The 24,995-nt window shown below is 28.4% G+C and overlaps 3 protein-coding genes across 3 annotated transcripts in view; 1 reads left to right on the top strand and 2 right to left on the bottom strand.

The window, feature by feature from the left end:
* Window positions 1-24,995, top strand: part of LOC130672064 (transcription elongation factor B polypeptide 3) — a 47,462-nt gene that overhangs the window by 3,402 nt on the left and 19,065 nt on the right. The gene's annotated exons all lie outside the window — the stretch shown is intronic.
* Window positions 2,281-14,114, bottom strand: LOC130672063 (dentin sialophosphoprotein-like). The gene is made up of 14 exons (XM_057476286.1): window positions 12,343-14,114; window positions 12,200-12,276; window positions 8,538-12,122; window positions 8,369-8,452; window positions 8,048-8,290; window positions 7,829-7,960; window positions 7,643-7,744; window positions 6,008-6,299; window positions 5,761-5,946; window positions 5,480-5,690; window positions 4,249-4,463; window positions 2,841-3,035; window positions 2,632-2,764; window positions 2,281-2,506 (listed from the first exon to the last, which is right to left on the bottom strand). Exons 1-14 carry the CDS (start codon window positions 12,535-12,537, stop codon window positions 2,376-2,378), a joined length of 5,781 nt encoding a protein of 1,926 aa, XP_057332269.1. The 5' UTR covers window positions 12,538-14,114; the 3' UTR covers window positions 2,281-2,375.
* On the bottom strand, window positions 14,254-24,891 carry LOC130672065 (glutamate dehydrogenase, mitochondrial-like). The gene is made up of 6 exons (XM_057476291.1): window positions 23,995-24,891; window positions 18,092-18,292; window positions 17,462-18,009; window positions 17,193-17,403; window positions 16,772-16,926; window positions 14,254-15,883 (listed from the first exon to the last, which is right to left on the bottom strand). The coding sequence occupies exons 1-6, from the start codon at window positions 24,443-24,445 to the stop codon at window positions 15,767-15,769; spliced, it is 1,683 nt and encodes a 560-aa protein (XP_057332274.1). The 5' UTR covers window positions 24,446-24,891; the 3' UTR covers window positions 14,254-15,766.

Raw genomic sequence — 24,995 nt, 5'->3', positions numbered from 1 at the left:
TCTCAATCATAATCATAATTATTGAATAAAAAATTTATAAATTTATCCGATTAAAACGTATCAAATTCTAAAATCATTATTTTTTTTTTTATTACAAATACCGTATCTAGGTCCAGTAAAATTATACTTTAATGTCTTGCGTACCCTCAAGCATAGAAATTATGTAAATTTAAAAACACAGTTTATCAATTTTTTATTTAAAATGTCATGTTTAAAAAAATTACATATAAATAATGCATGATAAATTTCGTAACAAAAAAAAATAGTTAATGTTGCAACGGAAAAAAATTATTAAGTATTTTATTTAATTTTTTTTTTTAATTCGATTGACGGTCAATGATGTGTTGAGAATGACAAATTATTTTATCGTCTGTGTACTGTTGATACCATGATAAAAAATTAAATGTTGCTCGTATAGAATTTAGACTTGAGACTTTTATTTTATTTGTGTCTGTGAGAAACGATAGTAAGTACTAGTGCTAGTAACTAGTAATAATGAGGTAAGATACACGTGCCATTAGCTTCTATGCTAGGGTACATGATAATTTAAAGGTCATACCGTATATTACTGTATACATAGTAAGTAACACATACATCTATATACATTTGAAATATATAGATATAGAGGATAGAGAAACTGAGGACTGTAATTTAATCATCGGGATAAAAAGTTAATGCTTGATTGCTTGTTAAAAATAATAATTAACAAATAACATATAATAAATTTTTTCCTGAAATCCGCTGCGTCACCCGTGGAAATAAATTTTTGACTCTACGCTTCTGGAAAGAAGACTAGATCTATTAACTATTGTAGGAAATGCATCGCACTAGGGTATAATTTTACTGTAAGTCTCCTTGATTCGTTCCGAGTATGGAAATGTGTTCATAGTTTCGCCCTGGAAATCAATTTCATTAGGTAGCGAGTTTACTAAATTGGCGATCCGGTTGTGTGGACCATTGACTACATAATTCTTGTTGGACATAGTTGTTTTAAGCATGGGGTTTCGCCTCAGTGGTAGACCCGTGGGTACTGATTCAAAGCAACTTTTATTATCAGGAGTGTCAGTAATGCTATTAACTACTTTGTAGTAGAAAACTAGATCAGCAAACTTGCGACGATCATGAAGATTATTGATTTTGAACAGAAATTTAGTGAATTTTCTGGATTTTTAGCTGTGAAAATATTTATTAAAGGTTACATGAAAAAAAATCTGAAAACCGCCTGACCCTGCGGGTCATTCCCAAAACTTCCCGCTGTTTTCGAGCTCAGGGAGTTCGAAAACATGATTACTTGTAAATTTTTGAGCTTTTCAAACTCAAAAAACTGTTAGGCCGAGAAAACATACATTTCACTAAAAAAAATAATTTTGGTCCGACGATATTTTTGGAACGAATGAACCGATTCAAGCGTTCTTGGTGGCAATTGGAAAAGCTCGCCAAGACTTAGGACTGAGTACATTTTGAGGCGAATCGGGCAAGTGGTTTATGAGTTATACGCAAAAAACCTAAAAAAAAAATTTTTTAATTTTCATTTTTCGTATAACTTGTAAACTACATGACCGATCAACTCCAAAATCTAATCAATTTTAAGTCTTGGTGAGCCCTTTCGATTGCCACCAAGAATGTTCAAATCGGTTGATTCGTTTCAAAGATATCGTCGGACAAAAAAAGTTTACACACATACACACACACGCACACACACGCGGACGTCCATCCGGAAATAGAATAGCTGCCTAGGACCTCTAAACGTCGACATCTGGTGGAAACTCGATTTTTGAAAATCGGACCGAAATTAATAACTTCCCATTTTTTGAAAATTTGAAATTTTCATAGCGGGAAGTTAAAAAAGTAAAGTTTTCTCTCGCCAGCAGGCCCTTGTTCGGTAGAAAAAAATTGAAACCTCATGTTCTGGCCTAAAAATAAATTTTTGACGTTTCGCTTCTGAAAATAAGACTAGATCTATCAATTTTTATAGGAAATTCGTCTCGCTAGGATATTAGTTTACTGTCAGGTCTATAAATTTCCCATTTCTAGAGATTGAGGAAAATTTAAGGAAGTAAAATTATTTTTTTTAATTAACTACAATATATATTTTTGTATATTAATATATATTAAATCTGTGAGTGTGAATGTAGCTGACAATTATCAATTTAAAAAATTTTGAAACAAATTATTTACTGTTCTATTGAAATAAAAATATTCACATTTTTAAAATAAGAAAGAAGGATTCAAAATGATAAACTCATAAATAATTTTTTTTCGTAAATAACTTGACAAAAGTTTCCTCAATATATTCAAAAAAAATATTCAAATATTTATTTTTTGCAAACATCTTTATAATAAATATAAATATTAAATAAATATGAACTCATTTACTATTGAAGACTCGGATCAATTATTTGCGCGCTAAATATTATCGTTTCATTACTGAGAATGAGTATAATAAATGGACGATTTACAGTAAAATCTATTTTATCATCTAAACATGAACTATCGTCATCCGGACCTGAAAAATATATAAATATAATAATTAAAACAATAAAATTAATTACTCATTATTTATTGATTTCATAACGTCAATATAAAGTTCAATTAAAATAGGATAATTTGATTTCAAATAAATATACTTACAAAGAAAACTTGGTGCCACACACTCGCCGTCATTTACCCTAAGTACTGTTTTTTGTATAATATTGCTAACTTTTAATGGCTCGGATATACAACAAAAGTCAGCAGTATCACCCATAGTTTTATTTATATTTATCTGAACAAAAAAAAATATTTAATTATTTCTATATTATTGAATAATTTGTAAGAAGATTTATAAAAAAATGGATTACCTTATTTGAATAATCACTTAAATCAATAAAACTATTGATTTTAAATTCCGGTAATGATAAATCGATAATTTCAGTTTTCGCGTGAGTACGGAAATAATTATACGTAAATTTATGAAGATTTTTTACCACATCGGGTAAAGTTTTACCCTCATCTGGAAGAATGACAATCATTTTTAATCCTAGATCATCATTGTCCTGTAATAAATAATTTTTAGTGAATAGATTTTCATGATACCAGCATTGGAATTTAAAGTTTCAGTGTCTGTATGAGCAATTAAAACAAGTTAATTTCAGCCCAATGCGGAGAAATATTAGCGTATGCGTAAATCGCGAATGCCTTCAGTCAGAGGATAGAAACAAATAATATTTCTGCCCGCTGCATGGAAAAAATAATAGTGGAAAAATTACAGTTTTAAATATCAGCAAAGTCCCTCTACTTCGAAACTGTAAAAATTACACTATTTCTGAGATGCAGCAATTATTTAGCAATTATTACAGTTTCATATAAGACTTTTTTCAGTCCTTGATAGCGTTTCATTCATAATAAAGTTTCATTAAACTAAAAATACATTAGAAACTGTTAAATTTCGTTTCTATGATTGTAATTACTTTATTACAAGAAGTAGCCTCGATTATTACAGTGCAAACTATAATACTTTAAGTTTTTTCAACGAGGGCCCTGTTTTTGCACTAAAAACTGTAATTTTTCCACTGCTCTCTTTTCCGTGCGAAAGCCAATTCCACTCTTTATTTCAGCTCTGATACTCGTCATTTGTTTATTAGTAATTTCAGATCACTAATTTTATTTATGTAATTGACAGTTATGACTTTGTGATTAAGTTTTATAAAAATTAGTGTGAATGACAAACAATATTTATTTTTTCTGCTTAAAGTAGTACTGTCGGTTTTAGAATTACCGTTCAGAATTTAATGAAAATCGACATATTAGCAGACAATGATTAGAAAAAGATCCAATTAAATTTTTGAAGAGCTTCAGAGAAAAAATAAATTCGATGAAACCTGTGATTTCTCATGTACCTCAATGTTAAATCTATGAAAATAAAAATTTTACAGGTTCTCTGTAGTTCTTCAAAAATTTAATTGGATCTTTTTCTTATGATTATCTAGCAATATATCGAATTCCATTAAATTCTGAACGGTGATTCTAAAATCGACAGTGCCACCCTAGTCATAAATTGAAAATGACAATTTACGCTTACGCTAATGATTGATGACACCATCGGTCTTAAATTAACTTGTCTCTGACTAACTGGTGACACTGAAACTTTGTTCCAATGCAGGTAATCACGAAAAATATTGAGTGTGACAGAATGAAACACGATTTCAGACTGCGGGTGATGTCAGCCCTCGTCACAGTAGTGCATTAATGTGTTATAATTTCATTTACTTTCAAAGGGAGCTCGACGAGCTCAGCACTTAGAGAACCCATTCGTAAAAATTTAAATTTATTAATTTGCTGCATCGTGCATACAGTCTTTCCTGTATTGCCATCTATATAAAATAAATTAGGGCTAGTAAATAAACGACTAAATGGTTTCAGCCAATTGGTTCGGAAATAACCGACGCTAGCAAGAAGTAAAGATGCGTCTTCGTTAATTAAATCTGAAAATAATAGATATAATATAGTATATTATTTACTTATTTATGTACAATGAGGCGTCTACTTTATAAACAGGAGCTTTAAAAAATTGGAAGTTCTGTTTCTCATAAATTCTATCATATCTTCGAAAGATTTAATGCAAAACGATACTTAATTTCCATAAATTTGTCTTCAGATTCGCAGTTATTTTCATAACTACATAAATCCAATTCATCAAAAATTAAGTAAAAAATAGTAATTATATTTCGCGACAAGACTTAACATAAATTTCATGTCTTTTTCATATTAGGATCAGAACCGGCTTTTTTTTGCTCAACGGTTGCGTTAAAAACCGGGTTAAAAATTAAATTAAAATAAAAATCAACGGGTAAAATACATTTATTTAACTTTAACACGATTAATTTTCCCCTCACACAACAAACTCTTAATACAGACGAACTCCATTTACTCGGACAGCTAGTCTACAGTCGAGCGGACATTTCTTTAAATTTCCGAGTTAACGGATGTCCCTTCTCCCTTAAAAAGTAAAATTTGACGCATGCGCTCCTACATCTACATGAACGATGACATGTAAATATACCCAGACACATACAAACGTATAGCATCGGGTGGGGGACAACATGCTCGTAGTGGGGGTCAAGACTGAGGGGAAGTTCCGAGTTAATGGAGTTCAACTGTACTACGACACAACCATTGCACTGTGAAAAATTCCCGACAAATTTTACTATGGGTGCATAGTAACACTGAACTATAAGGAAACTGATACAAAATTTACAAGTGTCCCATAGTAAACGTATGCGCATAGGCCACAATCGTGTAGTTTGCGCATAGTTAACGTATGAACTTCAGTGTTACTATGCACCCATAGTAAAATTTGTTGGGAATTTTTCACATTGTGGCTTTACTGCTGGTTTATCATTTCTTAGTTTGTCGCGTTTTTTAAAAATTTAAAAAATCATCCCGCTTTGAAATTAGGCGCCTTAAATGTTACTTCATTAATAATTCATAATTAACATACCATTACTTATGACATTTTTTACATGATTTTTAGTTCTATTGGCACTCCAACTATTTATTTGTCTTACAGTATCATTTAAATTATGAAAATCAACATTCAGAGGTTCAGATTCATAAACAACTCGAGTTAACTCCCTGTATTTAGGACTAACTGCAGCCTCTTCCGACAGGAAAATTTTGTTATCTATGTACAATTTGGATCCATTGACATTCTAATGACAATAATTTCAATTAAAAAATCTAATTAGTTTATTAATTAATAGAGTAAATAAATGAACAAACTTTAAGTGAATGGACAAGATCTTTGATAGGTCTCATATATTTCTTAGATATTTGTTCAGGCAAATATAAAATAGTGTCTAATTCTTTTTTAGTTTCACCGCAAGCTCCATTTTCCATCATTAATAACGCGAGCGCATAATTAATTGGTGATACTGCGTAATTTTTTTTATTATCTTGAAAAATAGTCTGAAAAAAATAAATAATTTTCTAGTTTTTGGATTCAGAGAAATTTTTTTAAAATAATTACCTTAATTAAGATGATTCCAAAGTCATTGAAATTATTTATCATCGTCTTTTGTGTCTTTTTCTCAAGCGGTTGTAGCGTAATATTATCAAAACTTGCAAGATTGTCTCTGTCTACTTCAAGACAATTAGAGAAATCAGTAGGATTCAGAGCTTCAGTAGAAGAATTAGGTTCTATTTCATTGATATTAGGTTTAGAATTGATGATCGGTGAATCTTTGATCATTGAATCATCAGTATTTGACCTATCAGTATCAACTGATTCGTCTTCTATATTCTTCGGCTCTTCTGGAGAACTAAATGGTTTATTTTAATATAAAGTAGAACCTCATTATAAGACTACGCGTCATAAGACTCTTCCCCTCAAATTGTTAAAACTTCCTCGAAACCCTTCTCCCATCAACAACTCAATTGCGCCGAAACTTCGCTATAAGACTAACGATCAGCACGACTAAAATCGAGATAAAATGTACATACATAAAGATTGTAGATTAAATAATGTATTTTTATGAAGAATACGTAAAATTTCGTGGTATCACTGAATTAATTAACAGAACAAAACGACAAAATTCTGGTTATTTATGATTATATATAAAATAGATTCACTGTATAATGGAGTAAAGTTGAACCGAATACATAAATAAAACGCAAAACGGCGATAGTCTTATAGCGAGGCTTGGGCACAAACGCTGTTGAGCACAAGAGTAGGAGTACCTCAATTCTAAGAATCTTTTCCCCAACAGCTCTGAGCTAGTCTTATAACTAGGTCCTACTGTATATTTAATATTAAGGGGAGAAGCTGGTCTGAGATACAAAAGAAGAGGATATTTTTGGGATTTTTTTTTTGAGAGTACCTTCGTTATTAAAATTCTTAAAATTTGTGACATTATTAAGCATCATTCCAAGAATATTCTGTGAAATTTTCATAAAAAAATATTGAAAAATAAGCCAGTGGTAGTGGGGAGAGACGATTAACTTTAAAAAAAAGTCTCCATGCCGTAGGCAGGATAACTCATGACTGCTTCATCTGAAATCAAAAAACCGAAAAGATTTCTTTAGTACATAAGTTTATCTTGGATTTGAACGAAGGAATGAACAAAATATTCATTTTTGAATGTTTGGTAAAGGTGCAATAAAAAAACTCTGATTTTTCCCTAAAATTCTTCCTTTTGTTTAATTAAAAAATAAGTAGTTATTGGAAAAAAAAATCCTTCGTTCAAATCCAAGATAAACTTATGTACTAAAGAAATCTTTTTGGTTTTTTGATTTCAGATGAGGCAGTCATGAGTTATCCTGCCTACGGCATTGAGACTTTTTTTAAAGTGACTCGTCTCTCCCCACTACCACTGGCTTATTTTTCAATATTTTTTTATGAAAATTTCACAGAATATTCTTGGAATGATGCTTAATAATGACAGAAATTTTGAGAATTTTAATAACGAAGGTACTCTGAAAAAAAAATCACAAAAATATCCTCTTTTTTTTGTATCTCAGACCCTTTTTCCCTTAAATTATTTGTAACTTTTAAAGTTTCTCGACTCAAATCGCGAAAATTTTGATCATCTTTCAAATATTAAATTTAATCACGAGATTTTTAAATTGCGCAGCCATAACTAAATTAAACAAATATATTAAGCACCTGGTAGACTCAAGCTCCGGATTTTCTGAACTAGGAATACTTTCTTCAGTGGAATGATCAGTAATTATCTGATCATCTTGAGTATTTGATTTCACTGGCGCACTATAAATTATTACAAAGAAATCAATGATTTTGTAGTTTCATTAATCATAATTTGATAAATATAATGAAGAAATGAGAGTATACTTAGTGTAAGGATACTCTGAAGTCTCTGAAATAGTTGATGGTTTCTGAGTGGTCATAAAGTCTTCAGTTTCACTTTGGTCTTGCGCATTTTTATTATTATCTTTATCCGTCTTCTCAAATTCTTCAAGCGCGCTATCAATTATTTTTATTTATTACTATGCATATTAATTACTTATATCAAATACTAATTAAATTTTAATAAAAGTGTTGAGCAAATACTTGGTTGTAGCGCGAAGCTCCGAAGTTGTTGATAAAAGTCCTTGAGTAGTAAAGTCATCGGTTGTTTCTTTTGAATGATCGTCAAAATTTTCTTTTTCGTTATCTGGCTTTTCAGCAGAACTATTCGAGTCTGAATGAGGTTCTGGATTTTCTGGGATAGATTCAGGTTCTTGAGTGACAATTGGGTCATCAGTGATAATTTTATCATGTAGATCATCTTTTTCTTCTACCAGATCTGGTTTCCTGATAAATTATTAATGTCTCTTATAATTTTTTCCGAAACAAACAGATTTACAAAAATAAATTTAAACTTTTTCTTACTCGGTTGTAATCGTTGAGTAAAAAGTTGTCAGTTCCGAATCGTCAGTCTCATTTTCTTCTTGATTATCTGGAGTATCTGATACTCTATAGGATAAATTTTTATAAATGAATGAAAATTATGCTCTGTAGAATATAGTTGAGTTTGTAAATCAGTAGAAATTTATCATACCCATGGGTAGATTCGGGCTCTGGAGTTTCTTCTGAGTGAGTTGATTCGATTGTTGTAAAAGCTTGAGTTGTTTCTTCGCTAGGGTATTTTTCACTGGGTTCAGTAGGTGCAGTTGGTGATGTCCAATTTTCAATTGGTTTGGGTGTTATTATTACGAGACCATTATCATCGTCATAATCATCAACATTTTCATTGTAATCTTCAGATGGTTCAGCTTTATATTTTCTACCGGTAGTTTGTGTATCGCTTGGTTTAGTTACATCAGTTTTTGATGTAGCGGTATTTTTATCGTTCGGATCAGGTGTTGTCATTTTGCTATCATCATTATCCTCATTTTTGTTATCATCAGCATCCTCATTTTTGTTATCATCAGCATCCTCATTTTTGTTATCATCAGCATCCTCATTTTTGTTATCATCAGCATCCTCATTTTTGTTATCATCAGCATCATCTTCAAGAGATGTTTTAGTACTTTGCTCTCCATCAGTAGTTTCCTTATCACTCGATTCGGTTACATCAGTTATTGATGTCGTACCAGTGCCTTTATTACTCGGATCTGGTGTTGTCATCTTACTATCATCAGCATCATCTTCAAGAGATGATTTAGTGCTACGTTCTTCATCAGTAGTTTCTGTATCACTTGATTTAGTTACATCAGGCTTTGATGACGTATCAGTGTTCTTATCATCCGGTGCACGCGTTGTCATTTTACTATCATCATTTTCCTGATTTTTGCTATCATCAGCATCATCTTCAGGAGATGTTTTAGTACTTTCTCCACCAGTAGTTTCTTTATCACTCGATTCAGTTACGCCACTTGTTGATGTCGTATCAGTGCTTTTATCATTCGGATTTGGTGTTGTCATTTTACTATCATTTTCGAGAGATGGTTTAGAACTTTGCTCTCCATCAGTAGTTTCTTTGTCACTCGATTCGGTTACATCAGTTTTTGATGTCGTATCAGTGTCTTTATCACCCGGATCTGGTGTTGTCATCTTACTATTATCATTATCCTCATTTTTGTTTTCATCTTTAGGAGATTGTTCAGTGCTATGTTTTTCATCGGTAGTTTCATGATTACTTGGCTTAGTTACATCACTTGTTGAAGTCGTATCAGTGTCTTTATCATTCGGATCAAGGGTTGTCATCTTATTATCATCATTATCCTCATTTTTATTGTCATCAGTACTACTTTCGGGAGATGGTTTAGAACTTTGCTCTCTATCAGTAGTTTCCTTATCACTCGATTCGGTTACATCAGGTTTTGATGTCGTATCAGTGTTTTTATCATCCGGTGCAGGTGTTGTCATTTTACTATCATCATTATCCTCATTTTTTTTATTACCAGCATCATCTTCAGGAGATGTTTCAGTACTTTCTCCATCAGTAGTTTTCTTATCACTCGATTCAGTTACACCACTTGATGTCGTATCAGTGTTTTTATCACCTGGTTCAGAGGTTGTCATTTTACTGTCATTATTATCCTGATTTGTATTGTCGTCAGCATCATCTTCAGGAGAAGATTTAGTGCTACGTTCTTCATCAGTAGTTTCTGTGTCACTTGATTCAGTCACATCAGGTTTTGATGTCATATCAGTGTCTTTATCACCCGGATCAGATGTTGTCATCTTAGTATCATTATTATCCTCATTACTGTTATCACCACCATTATTTTCAGGAGATGGTTTAGTATTTTTCCCTACGTCAGCAGTTTCTTTATCACTCGATTCAGTTACATCAGTTGTCGATGTAACAGTATCTTTATCATTTGGACCAAGTGATGTCATTTTAATATCATCATTGTCCTCATTTTTGTTATCACCACCATCATCTTCAGTTGATGTTTTAGTACCATGTACTCCATCAGTAATTGCTTTGCTAGGAGTCGGTGTCGTAACACTATCAGGAGTCAAGGAAGTTTCAGTCATCTTTGTATTACTTGATTCTGTTACTTCAGTTTTAGATGCCGTATCAGTCTCTTTATCACCCGGGTCAGATGTCATCTTACTATCATTTTTTTTATTACCATCATCTTCAGGATATGGTGTAATATTTTGTGCTACGTCAGTAGTTTCTTTATCACTTGATTCTGTTACTTCAGTTTTAGATGTCGTACCTCTGTCTTCATCATGTGGACCAACTGTTGTCATCTTACTATTACCCCCATCTTCAGTAGTTGAGTCACCACTATGTACTCTATCGGTAGTTGTTTCTTCACTCGTTTTAGTCACACCAGCTCTCGGTGTTGTATCACTATCTCTAAGTTCCAAATCTATAGTTGTCACTACATTATCATCATCATTATCATCAGTATCAGAAGTTGATTTAGTATCATGCACTGCATCAGTATTTTTTTTTTCACTGGCTTCAGTGACATCAGTCATTGGTGTCGTATCTCCACCACCTGGATAACCTGTTGTCATTTTACTATTTTTATCATCATCAGTATCAGAAGTTGATATAGTATCATGCACTGCATCAGTATATTTTTTTTCACTGACTTCAGTGACATCAGTCATTGGTGTCGTGTCTCCACCACTTGGATCGGCTGTTCTCATTTTACTATTTCTATCATCATCATTATCATCAGTATCAGAAGTTGATTCAGTATCATGCACTGCATCAGTATTTTTTTTTTCACTGGCTTCAGTGACATCAGTCATTGGTGTCGTGTCTCCACCACCTGGATCACCTGTTGTCATTTTACTATTCCTATCATCATCATTATCATCAGTATCTGAAGTTGATTTAGTACCATGCACTGCATCAGTATATTTTTTTTCACTGACTTCAGTGACATCAGTCATTGGTGTCGTGTCTCCACCACCTGGATCACCTGTCGTCATTTTACTATTTTTATCATCATCATTATCATCAGTATCAGAAGTTGATATAGTATCATGCACTGCATCAGTATATTTTTTTTCACTGACTTCAGTGACATCAGTCATTGGTGTCGTGTCTCCACCACCTGGATCACCTGTTGTCATTTTACTATTCCTATCATCATTATTATCATCAGTATCTGAAGTTGATTTAGTATCATGCACTGCATCAGTATATTTTTTTTCATTGGCTTTAGTGACATCAGTCATTGGTGTCGTATCTCCACCACCTGGATCAGCTGTTGTCATTTTAGTATTTTTATCATCATCATTATCATCAGTATCTGAAGTTGATTCAGTATCATTCACTTTATCAGTATTTTTTTTTTCACTGGCTTCAGTAACATCAGTCATTGGTGTCGTATTTTTACTACGTGGATCACCTGTCGTCATTTTAGTATTTTCATCATTTTCTTTATCATCATCATCATCATCATCATCATCATCATCATCATCATCATCATCATTATCATTGTCATCAGTATCTGATGGTTCAGCATTAAATTTTCTCCGAGTTATTTTTTCATCACTTGGTTCAGTTACTCCAGCCTCTAGTGTACTACTAACATCTTTATTACGTGGACCAGGTGTTATCATGATAACTCCATCATCATCATCATCATCATCATCTGTACCATTAAGTTTAATTGTATTCCCACCAATACTTGACGCAATTGGATTCAAAGTCATCGACGTACCACTACCAAATAAATAATAAATAAAATCAATTAAAAATAAATAATTAATCATCATTTCAAAAATATGCCATTAATTTACCCATCAGTTACTTTCTCTTGACTATTATTTTTTATCGTATCTCCATAATTTTTTCCACAGAGTGCAAGCTTCTGAAACTATTTCATTAAATTCGTAATTACTGTTTACAAAACATTAATTTTTTTTCTTAATTAATTAATTACCATTTCACATAAAGTCGGGACTATTTTATTACCATCACAATTACAATTTTTATTTGGCAAAGAAATTAACGAAGACGAATTAGCATTAAAAATTGAAAAAGGTAAACCCACATCACTGGGTGATAATGGAGGTAATGGAGATGTTGTATTACATCCTCCCAATAAAACGAGTATAAGATTTAAAAGTGGAGACATTATAAAAATTTTAAATAATTATTTTATTAAGTAATTGATACTCTTATGAACACTAGCGGACTGACTAAACGAATAATTAATTTTACCGCCAATTTATAAGAAAATAATACGGAAATTGTAAATATTTTTTATACAAAATTAAATTCTTATACTTGATAATCTTTTATCATTAAGATTTATCAGCAGTTTCCTTAATTATTAGCACATTGCATTCAAAATATTTTAAATTTTTATCGAGCAGAGACGTACAGGCATTCAAAAACATTTTCTGTAACATAAATTAAATAATTTACAATAAAAGTAGGAAGTTTTAATTTTAAAACAAATTTAATTTTTTTTTTATTGGTTTTATTTTGATTATTTTATTACAATTTTTTTTTTAAACACATTCGGCATACGGAAAAATGTCGTGAAAAAAAATATTAAGTATGTTTTTGAAAATTTAAATTATAAATTCAATTACGGAAGTTATTCGAGTTAAGTAAAAAAATGGTAATTTAATATGCAATTAAACAATAATTAGTACATTAGATACACGGAAGAGGATTTCTTGACGCAAGAGTTTTTTTCTCGATTCAAAAAATTTTTCCCGCCCTAAAATAATTTATGATCATAAAGCTAGTAGACAATCAACAATTTTTGGATTTTTGTTTTTAAATCAATTACAAAAAAAAAAAAAACTAAAAATATGCACATGCAGAAAATTTAAAAAACTATAGGTGCAATTTTTTGAAATTTTTTTTTTGTTAATTTTATCATTTTTAAAAAAATCCAAAAATTATTAGACGGCTAATTTTGGGTTATCCTGAAGTAGACAGACAATCAACAACTTTTGAATTTTTGTTTTTAAATCAATTACAAAAAAAAAAAAAACTAAAAATATGCACATGTAGAAAATTAAAAAAACTATAGGTGCAACTTTTTCAAATATTTTTTTTTTTTTTGCAATTTATTGTTTTGAGACTAAATCTAAAAATTAGACGTCGGCTAACTTCAGTATCATAATTTTGGTATCATGATAATTTTTGTTTGAAATTTATAATGCAAAAAATTTCTTGGGGCGAGTAAAAATTTTTTGAGCCAAAAAAATTTTTTTTTCTGTGTAAATATGATACTTTGAATAATTGTTTTTGACATTAAAATTACTGACAGCAATTTTCACTTCTTTTTTAATTAGTAGATGTAATTTAGAGGAGAGCAAATAGTTGGTACTTAAAATATTGAATATTAATATTCGATTTAAAATTCCAATAAAAAAACTTTTTAATTCTGAATGATTTAAAAAATTTGAGTTATTTTTTAATTTTCAAATTTAAAAAAAAAATTACTTGCTCATACGTACTAGAATTTTTGAAAAAATTCTAATATCCGCATGCTTTAAAATTTTAATTACTAAAATAATTTCAATTATTCGTTTTAAGAAATGAAAATTTTTAAAAATAATTTGAGTTTTCTCAGAATCAAATTTGAAAAATTAAAACACAAATAAACGATACGATTATCATGGACTCAAAATTTCTCAAATGCGCATTAGAAATATTTTATATCCGCCCCGAGTATTTGAATTCGTACCGAATAAAAAATTTTCCAATATTTAAAAATTTGAAATTCTCAATATTATTTTATTTTAATTTAAAATCGGACAATAATATTTTATTCAAACACTTTTTGTACACTTATTGTGTAATTGTATATAATACATTGTGCCGTAGGCTGTTTTTTTTTTTTTTTTATTTTTATTTTAAATTACAGTCACTTGAGCAGAACGTTTTCATTCTTACAATTCAAAACTTGTAATTTGTAACTGTATACTTTCGTCATGATTATTATTAAGTTACAATAATGCCTCATTACTTTTTTTTTGTTAAATTAATATTTAATTATAATAATAAAATTTTATTTAAAAATTATTAGAGGCGCAATAATCGCACACAAATTCAGCATTAAAAATTCAAAAAATTCTATTAAAACGGCAATATTTAATATAAAAAACGTGGTTCTAAACAAGTGGTGTCTTATAATTAATCATTTAATTATAACAATTATTATTAATTTTATAATTAAGTTTGCTTGCAAAAAAAATAACTTTAATGTCGTTTTTGTAAAGCGTCAACTGTCACAATAATTAAATTAATGAATTAAATATGTAAATATAAATTCCGTGAAAATTTTTTAAAAAGCGTTTACTTCAAAACTTCAAAATGTAACACGAATTTTTTTTAAACTTCTGAAAATACAAAAAAGAAAACAATTTACTTCAGACTATAAATAAAAAGTTTTACTTCTCCGTTAACTTTTTCTCTCAATTAAAAATTTCAAGTTTTATTTTTTTTTTCAGTGCAAAATACAGCCGGAAAAAACTGATTTTGAATTTTTTTTTATATTTTAATAGTACACAGAAAAAAAAGGATTGGCGCAAAAAAATATTTTTATTATGAATTAAAAAAAAAAAATTTCTGACAAAAAAATTTTTTCTCGCCTTAAGAAAATTTTGGTTTTCAATTCATAGTAAAAAAATTTTTTTGGGGTGGATACAAATTTTTTGCCCCAAAAAATCCCTTTTTTTTTGTGCCGTCAATTTTTGATTTTTCATTTGAATTTCCGAAGTTTAAAAAAAATTCATTATCACATTTTGAAATTCAAAATAGTCAACATTTTTGTAACAATTTTTTTTACGGAATATCAATTAATGATTTCAGTTTTGTTCATATGAAATATTTGATAAAAAAAATGTATATACTAATGATTCATAAGTAATATATGATAATTTATAATTTTTATAATCATGAAATAAAAGGCTCAGTTCTATACAATTTGTGAATTGTATCAAATGATTACAATATTTTGAAGAATAGTTTTTTAAAATTTTAAATAGTGGCGCGAAAATGTGAAATGAAATTTTTGCTGTTTAATTGGATACAATAATTGAGTATATGCTGGCATTTAAATTAATTTATAATCGTATAATTTTATTTTTTCAGTCATCAGAGCTGATATCTCATTATCAGTCCTTACAAATATTGTAACCAAATGATACCATACATAAAGTCATAAGAAACTGAGTCCTTTCAATAAAACAAACGGTTAAATGTCAATTAAAAATATGAGAAAATACTGACTTATGCAATGTGTTGATTGTTTACTGTTTGATTCTACTATAAAATGTCTCATTGATCATTTAAATTTAAATATTTATCATTATTATCAATTTAATATTCATGACTAGTAATTAAAAAGCAAGACCGGCTTCTGAGTATGTCGTAAATATTTTTTCAATGGAATTTGAATAGGCTGCTGTCCTTAAGTCTAATCCCAAGTTATATTTCATCGCAGTCTTCATGATAGCCTAGAAATATATTTTAAAAATAATTAATCAATTACTGAATACTAATAATGATAATTGGAAACCAGAATTTTTGCTTTGATTTAAAAATAACAATAATTAATGGTGTCAAATTTTTGATGTTACGGCGAAACTATTGGTCGTATGAAAAAATTTTCCAAACAAAAGTTGCAGGAAATTTAATTTTATAAAAAAAATGTTTCTTATAAATTTTTCATATGACTAATAAGAAAGCTGTAATTTCAAAATTTAGATTTTCATAATTGTCAAAAATTTGAGTCAGTCATTATTAATCTTAATTTTGGAATTACAGTGAAAATATTGGTCGTATAAAAAAATTTTTCAAACAAAAGTTGTAGGAAATTTAATTTTATAAAAAAAATTTCTCTTATAATTTTTTCATATGACTAATAAGAAAGCCGTAATTTCAAAATTAAGATTTTCATAATTATCAAAACTTTGAATCAGTCATTATGAATCTTAATTTTGGAATTACGGTGAAAATATTGGTCGTATAAAAAAATCATAAGAGACATTTTCTTTCGGAAATTAATTTTCCTACAACTTTTGTTTAAAAACTTTTTTTATAAGACCAATATTTCCGCTCTAATATCAAAAATTTGAACCATTCATTTGAAAATTGCGGCAAAAATCTTGTCCCTTAATAAAAAACAATAATTTTGAAGTTGGCAGACAATCAAGAATTTTCTGATTTTTTTTTTTTAACAAATCGATTGAAAAACAATATGCACATGTAGAATATTAAAAAAACTATAAGTGAAATTTTTTGTATTTTTTTGTTTTTAATTTATCGTTTTGAAAAAAATACTAAAATTGTTAGAAGTCCGCCAACTTTAGTATCGTAAATAAATAACATATTTATCTACTCACTCTGGCTGATCGTTCCATAGTATAGTCAAGACCAGAATGAACGATATCTTTTTCGGAAGCACCAGAAATTCTTTTTTGAAAAGCTTCAGATGCAGTCACTGGAATACGGCCACCAACGCGACCAAATCTGCGCTCTAAAGACTCTTGGACGGATTCTATAATTTATAAATAATTATAATTTCATTAATTTTTTATAGTGATACAAAATAACCGTCATTTTTATGCTCAGTCAGATCGCGATAAATTTACTGACAATTGACGTCAAAAAATTTTCGGTAAATTTTTTATAAAATAAGTTATCACTCAGCCGTAAAATTGAAAAAATGACCTTTGGTTAATTTTTCGCTGGTAAATTGACGTCAATTATCTGATACTTGTCCATATAAATTTATTAATTTATAATTTCTGATATATAATTTACCTAATAAATGATAATTAGATTCTCTTTCATATTTAAATGTAAGACGTCCATAGGAAACATGATTTAAATTTTTAAGCCATTCGAAAAATGACACAGTAACACCACCAGCATTTATATATAAATCAGGAATAACGAGAACATTTCTTTCAATAAGAATTTTATCAGCTGCAGGTGTCGTAGGTCCATTGGCAGCTTCCGCAATTATTTTAGCCTTGAAAAAAATATCACAATTAACATCAAAATAAATAAATTAATTAATTAATTAATACCTGAATACGTGAGGCGTTATCCTTGTTGATAACCTTTTCAATAGCAGCGGGAATAAAAATATCGCACTGTTCGTACATTAAATTTTCACCAGTGTAAGGTTGCGCCCCCGGAAAACCAACGATTGTTCCATTTTCAATCCTATAATCTTCCAATGCCTTTGGATCGATTCCATCGGGGTTGACGATTGAACCATCGTGCTCAATAACTCCAACACAAGTTGCACCAGCACGGTGGAGATACCGCATTGAATGAAGACCTACATTACCAAAACCTTGAACGATAAATGTTTTGCCGCCCCAACCGGGTGTTGTTCCAATCATAGACATGTAGTTGGCCTCGTTTATAAAATTCTCTAGACCGTGGAAAACTCCGCGACCGGTTGCTGATATACGTCCGTGAATTCCACCCTGGTTTATGGGTTTTCCTGTTACACAGGCATGGGCATTTATATCCAGGTGACCTATCGTCTTGGCATATGTATCTGCTATCCATGACATTTCACGTTCGCCTGTTCCCATGTCAGGGGCTGGTACGTCCACACCAGGTCCTGTTTTAAATTTTTATTTTTTATTTCATTATTAATCAATCAATCAATTGATTGCTCATTTATTTTATTTAATTTTTCTTACCAATAAAACCTTTTTTCGCCATCTCCAAAGTAAATCTACGAGTTATTTTTTCTAACTCGTGCTCGGAATATTTTTTCGGGTCAATTTTTATTCCGGCTTTAGCACCACCGAAGGGGACGTCAACGCAAGCACACTTGAAGGTCATCAAAGCTGATAAAGCTTTTACTTCATCTCTGCATACATCCATTGAAAATCGGATACCTGTAATAGAGAAAATTATTTATTATTTTATGGAATTAATTATCATGATGTTATAATTAGCAAATTGTCTGACTCCATTTAAGAAAATCGTTTATGCAAAAAAAGTACAGTGATCCCGTTATAAGACTAGTAGTTTCTCTCTCAAATTACCGCGATACCTGGTTTATAAAGAAGACAGAATGATAGACTTATAACGAAGTCAGACTGTAAACAAAAATTTTTTTTCATAGAAAAATTAATCCCATATCTACACTAGACTGCTTTTTTTTGCGACTATTTTTTTTTCACTCCCATCCCGAAATTTTGTTGGAAATACCCCCAAAAAATTCCCTGAGAGCTTGAGCCCTTAATATTAATATTAAATACTTTCCCAGAGCGGCTGAAGATTTCCCATTTAAAATACACGTAAACTTGGGTTTTTATTTTTTAAACTTCTATAACTCCGCGGAATTTTATGATATCATCTCACCCAAAGTCGGGATTTTCTCAGAATTAAATACTCTACAAAAGTGCCCATTGTCGCGAAGTTGTAACGCATAGGGGTGGGGTAGTACGGACCGCTAAACCGAATTTTTTCATAGAATTCTTATTTTTTTTCTCATTATCTCATAACCCAAGTAGCACAGAGACAACTTTAAGATGTCTTAAAGATGTCTTTTAAAAGGACAAGACAAATTTTTTTTTGTCCCAAAGTCATCTTTTTTGATATAAATACGACATGCAAATGTTTGTTCCGAAGACAGAGAAGAATTGTGTTGTTTTTTCTGTCTCATTTTAATTAAAAAGCCATTTAGATGATTTATTTTACCGCTATTTTATCACTATTTGTAATTTACTTTAATAAGGATTAAAATAAATCCCGGTGTGGGGTCAGTCGGCCAATAAATGGGAGCTCAAGATCTTTTTCGTTTTTTAAAAAAATAATAAAATAAAATATCTATAAATATTGTTATATTTACATAAAAATCTATCAAGAACTCAGTAAATGAATAAAATAATTCAGTGGACGCTCTCTTTAAAAACTTTGATAAATTCTTATAAAGTTTTTTTTATCAGTTGATTAGAAATTCGGTAGTTTTTCAAATAATTTATAAGAAAATCTCAGTAAAATTTATCAAAAATCTAGTCATCTAGTAGATTTTTTCAAATTTTTTTGCGCGAAAATCGTTCCGATCTACAGGACAATTAAAATATAAGTCCTGTTAGAATTAGTGACGCGATATGTCATAGTCATGATTAGTAAAACTCAGGCAGTCATATGAGAACTTCAAATTACTACGGTTACTAAGATTATTTTTAATTATACCCATGTATTTCGGTACTCGTGATTTCTATTTTGGATTAATCCAAATATAAATTATCCGTGGCCTTTCGCTTTCGTATTTTTTTTTTTTTATATGATCTATATGTACATGAATGCATGACCAACTAATTAGCCAATGCTTTGACCTATTGGGCTCAGACTGCATGGCACCGATTGTCTTTCGTAATTATTTTTTATTATTATTATTATTATTATTATTATTATTATTATTATTATTATTATTATTATTAGTGTTCTTTAATTCAATTTTATAAAATTGATTAATATTTTGAAAATTAAAATATTTTAAAATTTACATTTATAAACTTTTTATATTTTTTATTTAAATACCAAATATTTATTTTTTTCATACATTTTGTTTGGATAAAATATTTACTATATACTAGAAATCACTTCCGGGTTTAAATAAAAAAATATATTTATTTATTTTAAATTCGTGATACGAATTTACATAAAATTTTTTTATTTAAATACAAACGAAAAAAAAAATTCGTATGAAAACTAAAAAACAAATTTTAAAATCAAACAATTTCAAAAATTTTTCCAGTTTTACTTGATAAATTACTAAAGTCGCTTAGACATAATTTCCTGTGAATATTTTACTATTAATTCTTTTTACAGACAAAATTTAAAAACTCAAAATTTTTTTCGAATTGCGGATAAAAAAATTTAAAAAAATAAATCATGAGTTTGAATGTAGCAGACATAAGATAAATTTCAAATTATAAATTAATGGAGTGAATAATTATGATACTGAAGTTAGCAGACGTCTAATAATTTTTGGATTTTATTTTAGACAGTAAATTATAAGAAAAAAAAAATTTGAAAAAATTGCACCTGTAGTTTTTTGAATTATCTACAAGTGCATATTTTTATTTTTGTTTTTTTTCTGATTGATTTGTTGAAAAAAAAAATCCAAAAATTTTTAATTATCTGCTAACTTCAGGATCATAAATAATTAATAAAATAAAATTTTTTAAAAATCCGCAATTAAAAAATTTTGAAATTAATGAGTGCATTTTTTATAAATGTCATTTTTTAAATTATTTATAATTTTAAATTTGTCTGATGTCTGCTACATTCACACTCATAATAAATCACATGTGAATATTTTTAATAATTTTACTAAACGATAAAAAAAAATTCTGATTTAAAAATTCAAATATTTATTAAATTATTAATAATTAATAAATTTTCAATAAATTATTTATCTTTCACTAATTAAATAAATAAATAAGTTGAATAATTAATTTCCTAATCAATTAGTTAAATTAAATAATCACTATATTGATTATTTGTAGGCAGTATTTTTTTTTTACACAACAAATGATTAAATATCATATTTATATATTGATTTATTTATATAGTAGTGCGATAAGAGATAATTTATATGTTTACTAAATGAGTAGAATTTACAAATAAAAGACGAGCCTTTAAGTTTATTTATAACATCTTTTAGCTGACAAGGCTGTAAAAGCTTCTAGCTTTTTACTGACCTCATTACTCCCCAACATAAGTAAAACAATGTAATGATTATTAATCAATAATCAATAACAATTGTCTACCAATTATTTTCAATCAACTCATCAAGGACTACCATTACTCGTCAACGAAATAATTAAATAAATTACATAGAGCATGAAAAAAATGTTCAGTGTTGCCATTGAATACAATAAAATAAATAAACTAGTCGAAAAAAAAAATTAACATTTTCTCAGTTACATTTAAAATTAGATTAAATTTAATTATTTTAATTGACTCAAAACAGAAACAATTAAGTGACTCATCAGTGCCACGTGTGTTTGTTAAATTGCCAACAGTTAAATAATTCCAAGTGTTGCTATGACATGTATATTTATATATTTATACGTTTTTTTTAACTTTTTAATCGTATGATTATATATTTATAAATATGTAACTAGAGATATATGAGAGGTATATCTTGACAAAAAAAAACTGAGTAATTTTATCAATATTTATGATAAAATTAACTATGAAGAATGAAAAAAAAATTAATCAAATTTAAATGAGTGTGAATGTGGCATGATACTGAACTTAGCCAACGTCTGATAATTTTTAGATTTTTTTTTAAAACGATAAATTATAGGAAAAAAAGTATTTGAAAAAATTGCGCCTGTAGTTTTTTTAATTTTCTACATGTGCATATTTTTAATTTTTTTTTTTCTGTAGTCAATTCATTGAAAATAAAATTCAAAAATTTATAATTGTGTACCAACTTCAGGATCATGTGAATGTAGCAGAAAAAAAAATTATGAAAATAAAGTTAGCAGACATTTAACAACATTTTGATTTTTTTTTCACAAAAAAATAAATTTAAAAAAAATATTTTGAAAAATTGCACGTATAGTTCATTAAACTTTCTACGTGTGCATTTTTTTGAAATATATATTTTTTTTATTATTTATCTATTTAAAAAAATTTATTTAAATTTCAAATGTCTGCTAACTTTACTGTCATATGTAGCAGAAAAAAAAATTTCAAAAAAATTGCACTTGTAGTTTCTTTAGTTTTCTACATGTGCATATTTTTATTTTTTTGTTTTTTGTAATCGACTTATTGAAAATAAAAATCCAAAAATTGCTGATTGTCTGTTAACTTCAGGATCATGAATGTAGCAGATAGACAAATTGAAAATCATAAATAAATAGAGTAATTAATCAAAAAAATAATATTTATAAAAAATGCACTTATTAATTTCAAAATTTTCCAAATGCGCATTTTTTTTAAATTTTATTTTATTAATTATTTACTCTATTTATTTATAATTTTAAATTTGTCTGATGTCTGCTACATTTACACTCATAAATTTAACTGTGACTATAAATTATTTTATTTATTTTATCATATAAATATATATATATATATATATATATATATATATATATATATATATATATATATAAATATGTCCATGAAACTAAATTGATGACAATTAATGACAAACATTACAATAAAAAAAAAAATTTGAATTTAATTTTATTTAAAAAAAAAAAAAATATTTATCATAACAACGACATGATTGACGATTAAAAAATGATTCATTACCCGGAACTTTATTATTTATCCATAATAATAAAATTTATTATGTTGTTAATTGAAATGTCATTGAATATTTACGACGTTTGTAAAAATATTTAAAATTCAAGTCCAATATCCGATTGTTGGCTGTAATGATAACAGCAAATAATAGAAACTTTAATAAAAATATACATATACTGCGATTTAAATAAATAGTGACAGACAAATCAGTGTGTCCATTGTTGAGAAATAAATTATTTTTTTTTTTTTTTTACAAGGTACAGATTTTTTCTGGCCTTGTGTTTTTGTACTCTTGTTGCGTATCACAACTTGATGAACAATCACTGACACTTTGCTGTCGATTTAATCTCTTTTATAACGGTGTCGAGACGTTGACGCGAGACTTAATATAAAGACGCGAATAAACTCTTGATGATTCTCGAAACATTTATTCTCTTTATAAATAAATAACTTTTATAATAAATTATTATTATTATAGTGTATGAATGTAGCAGACATCAGAAAAATTTTTAATTATAAATAATTAATAAAATTAAATTTTAAGAAAATGCGCATTTAGAAAATTTAAAAATTAATAAGTGCATTTTTTGTAAATTTTATTTTATTAATTATTTATAATTTTAAAATTATTTGATGTCTGCAAGAGTGTGAATGTAATGATACTGAAGTTAGCCAACGTCTGATAATTTTTGGATTTTTTTTTAAAAAGATAAACTATAGAAAAAAAATATTTGAAAAAATTGCACCTGTAGTTTTTTTAATTTTCTACATGTGCATATTTTTAGTTTTTTTTTCTGTAGTTAACTCATTGAAAATAAAATTCAAAAATTTATAATTGTCTACTAACTTTAGGATCATAATGTAGCAGACATCAGACAAATTTTCATTATTAATAAATAGAGTAAATAATTAGTAAATTAAAATTTAAAAAAAATGCGCATTTGGAAAATTTAAAAATTTATAAGTGCATTTTTGGAAAATTTAATTTTTTTAATTATTTATAATTTTAAAATTGTTTTATGTCTGCTAAATTCTTACTCATTAATTTCATTATTAATGAAATTTAAATTTTCTTTTTTAAATTTTTACTCCAATTTAAAAAAAAAGTTTATACTCGTCTAAAAAATAATAAATATTTTTTTATGTCAAAATAATAAAAAACTAAAGAAAATACTGGAAGCTGAAACGTATAGAATATAAATATTTAAATTAAAGTTACAGCCTTGAAAATGTTGACATTTCCGTGTATATTTAAAAACGTCTCTTGATAAAAAAAATTGTTTATAAATTTTCCTGTTAAAAAAAAAATAAAACAAACCTCCTTTGCATGGTGTCCGATGCGTAGAATGCTGAGCACGGTAACCAGTAATCATTTCATAGTCACCCGAGTCAAGTCTTAATGGGAATGTTGTCTCCAAAATATGATCACAAGGTTCCATTAACATGAGAATACCTTTTACTTTTTTTCTACGCTCCTCGATTGTCATTTTAGATCGATGACCCACATCCTCGACCAATTTATCCTCGATAGTTTGGCATGCACGGTGAAAAAAATACTCTACCATGTTAAAGAATTTCGGATTCTCAGCAACCGGAATGTCCTTAAGACGATCAGGTATCTGGTGCTCAGCATACCCGCGATTTTGAATTGTCACCGGGATAACACGCGCCAATGCACCGGCTAAATCACCATTTAATTTTGGAGTCTGCTTTCCTTTAAGACATCCAGTGGCTTTTGATCTCACAAGTTTATTCAAATGATGATACATTTTCAAATTTTTTTTTAAATTAAATTTGAAAATTCAAAGATAAATTTTGTTTTATTGATTTTCTTAATTTTAAAAATTTTGTATTATAAAAATCAATTAAATTTGTTGACTTTTCCCTCCACTCGTTGATTTTTATCTCAGAAAATAAAAATAAAACGACGATACCGAACCCGCAATAGATTACCGAGTACTGAGTGTACTGTAAAACTTTAACACTTATGAGTATACATATATATGTATGTAAATGCGTGTAAATGTATGTGTATATGTATATATGTATATTTATGTAATTGTAGATATTTTAATATGCTGCTATTAAAAGCGCGTCAGCTTCAAGCCTCAGAAAGCCAACTGACGCATAACACGTTTTAGATTTTAGTCACGCGTCCCACGTAGGCTGGACTTAAACTACTATTTTAGAGATTGGAAGAAGAAATGATTTTTTTAAATTTATCTGGACACTACTACAGACCAAAAATATTTAACCCGCATTATTATCTGGTGTTTGATGTTTATTTCCGAGTGATTCATTCTCGGGTGTACTGTCGGT

Source organism: Microplitis mediator, chromosome 7 (genome assembly GCF_029852145.1).
Source record: "Microplitis mediator isolate UGA2020A chromosome 7, iyMicMedi2.1, whole genome shotgun sequence".
Taxonomy (NCBI): domain Eukaryota; kingdom Metazoa; phylum Arthropoda; class Insecta; order Hymenoptera; family Braconidae; genus Microplitis; species Microplitis mediator.
This window is presented reverse-complemented; position numbering and strand designations above follow the sequence as displayed.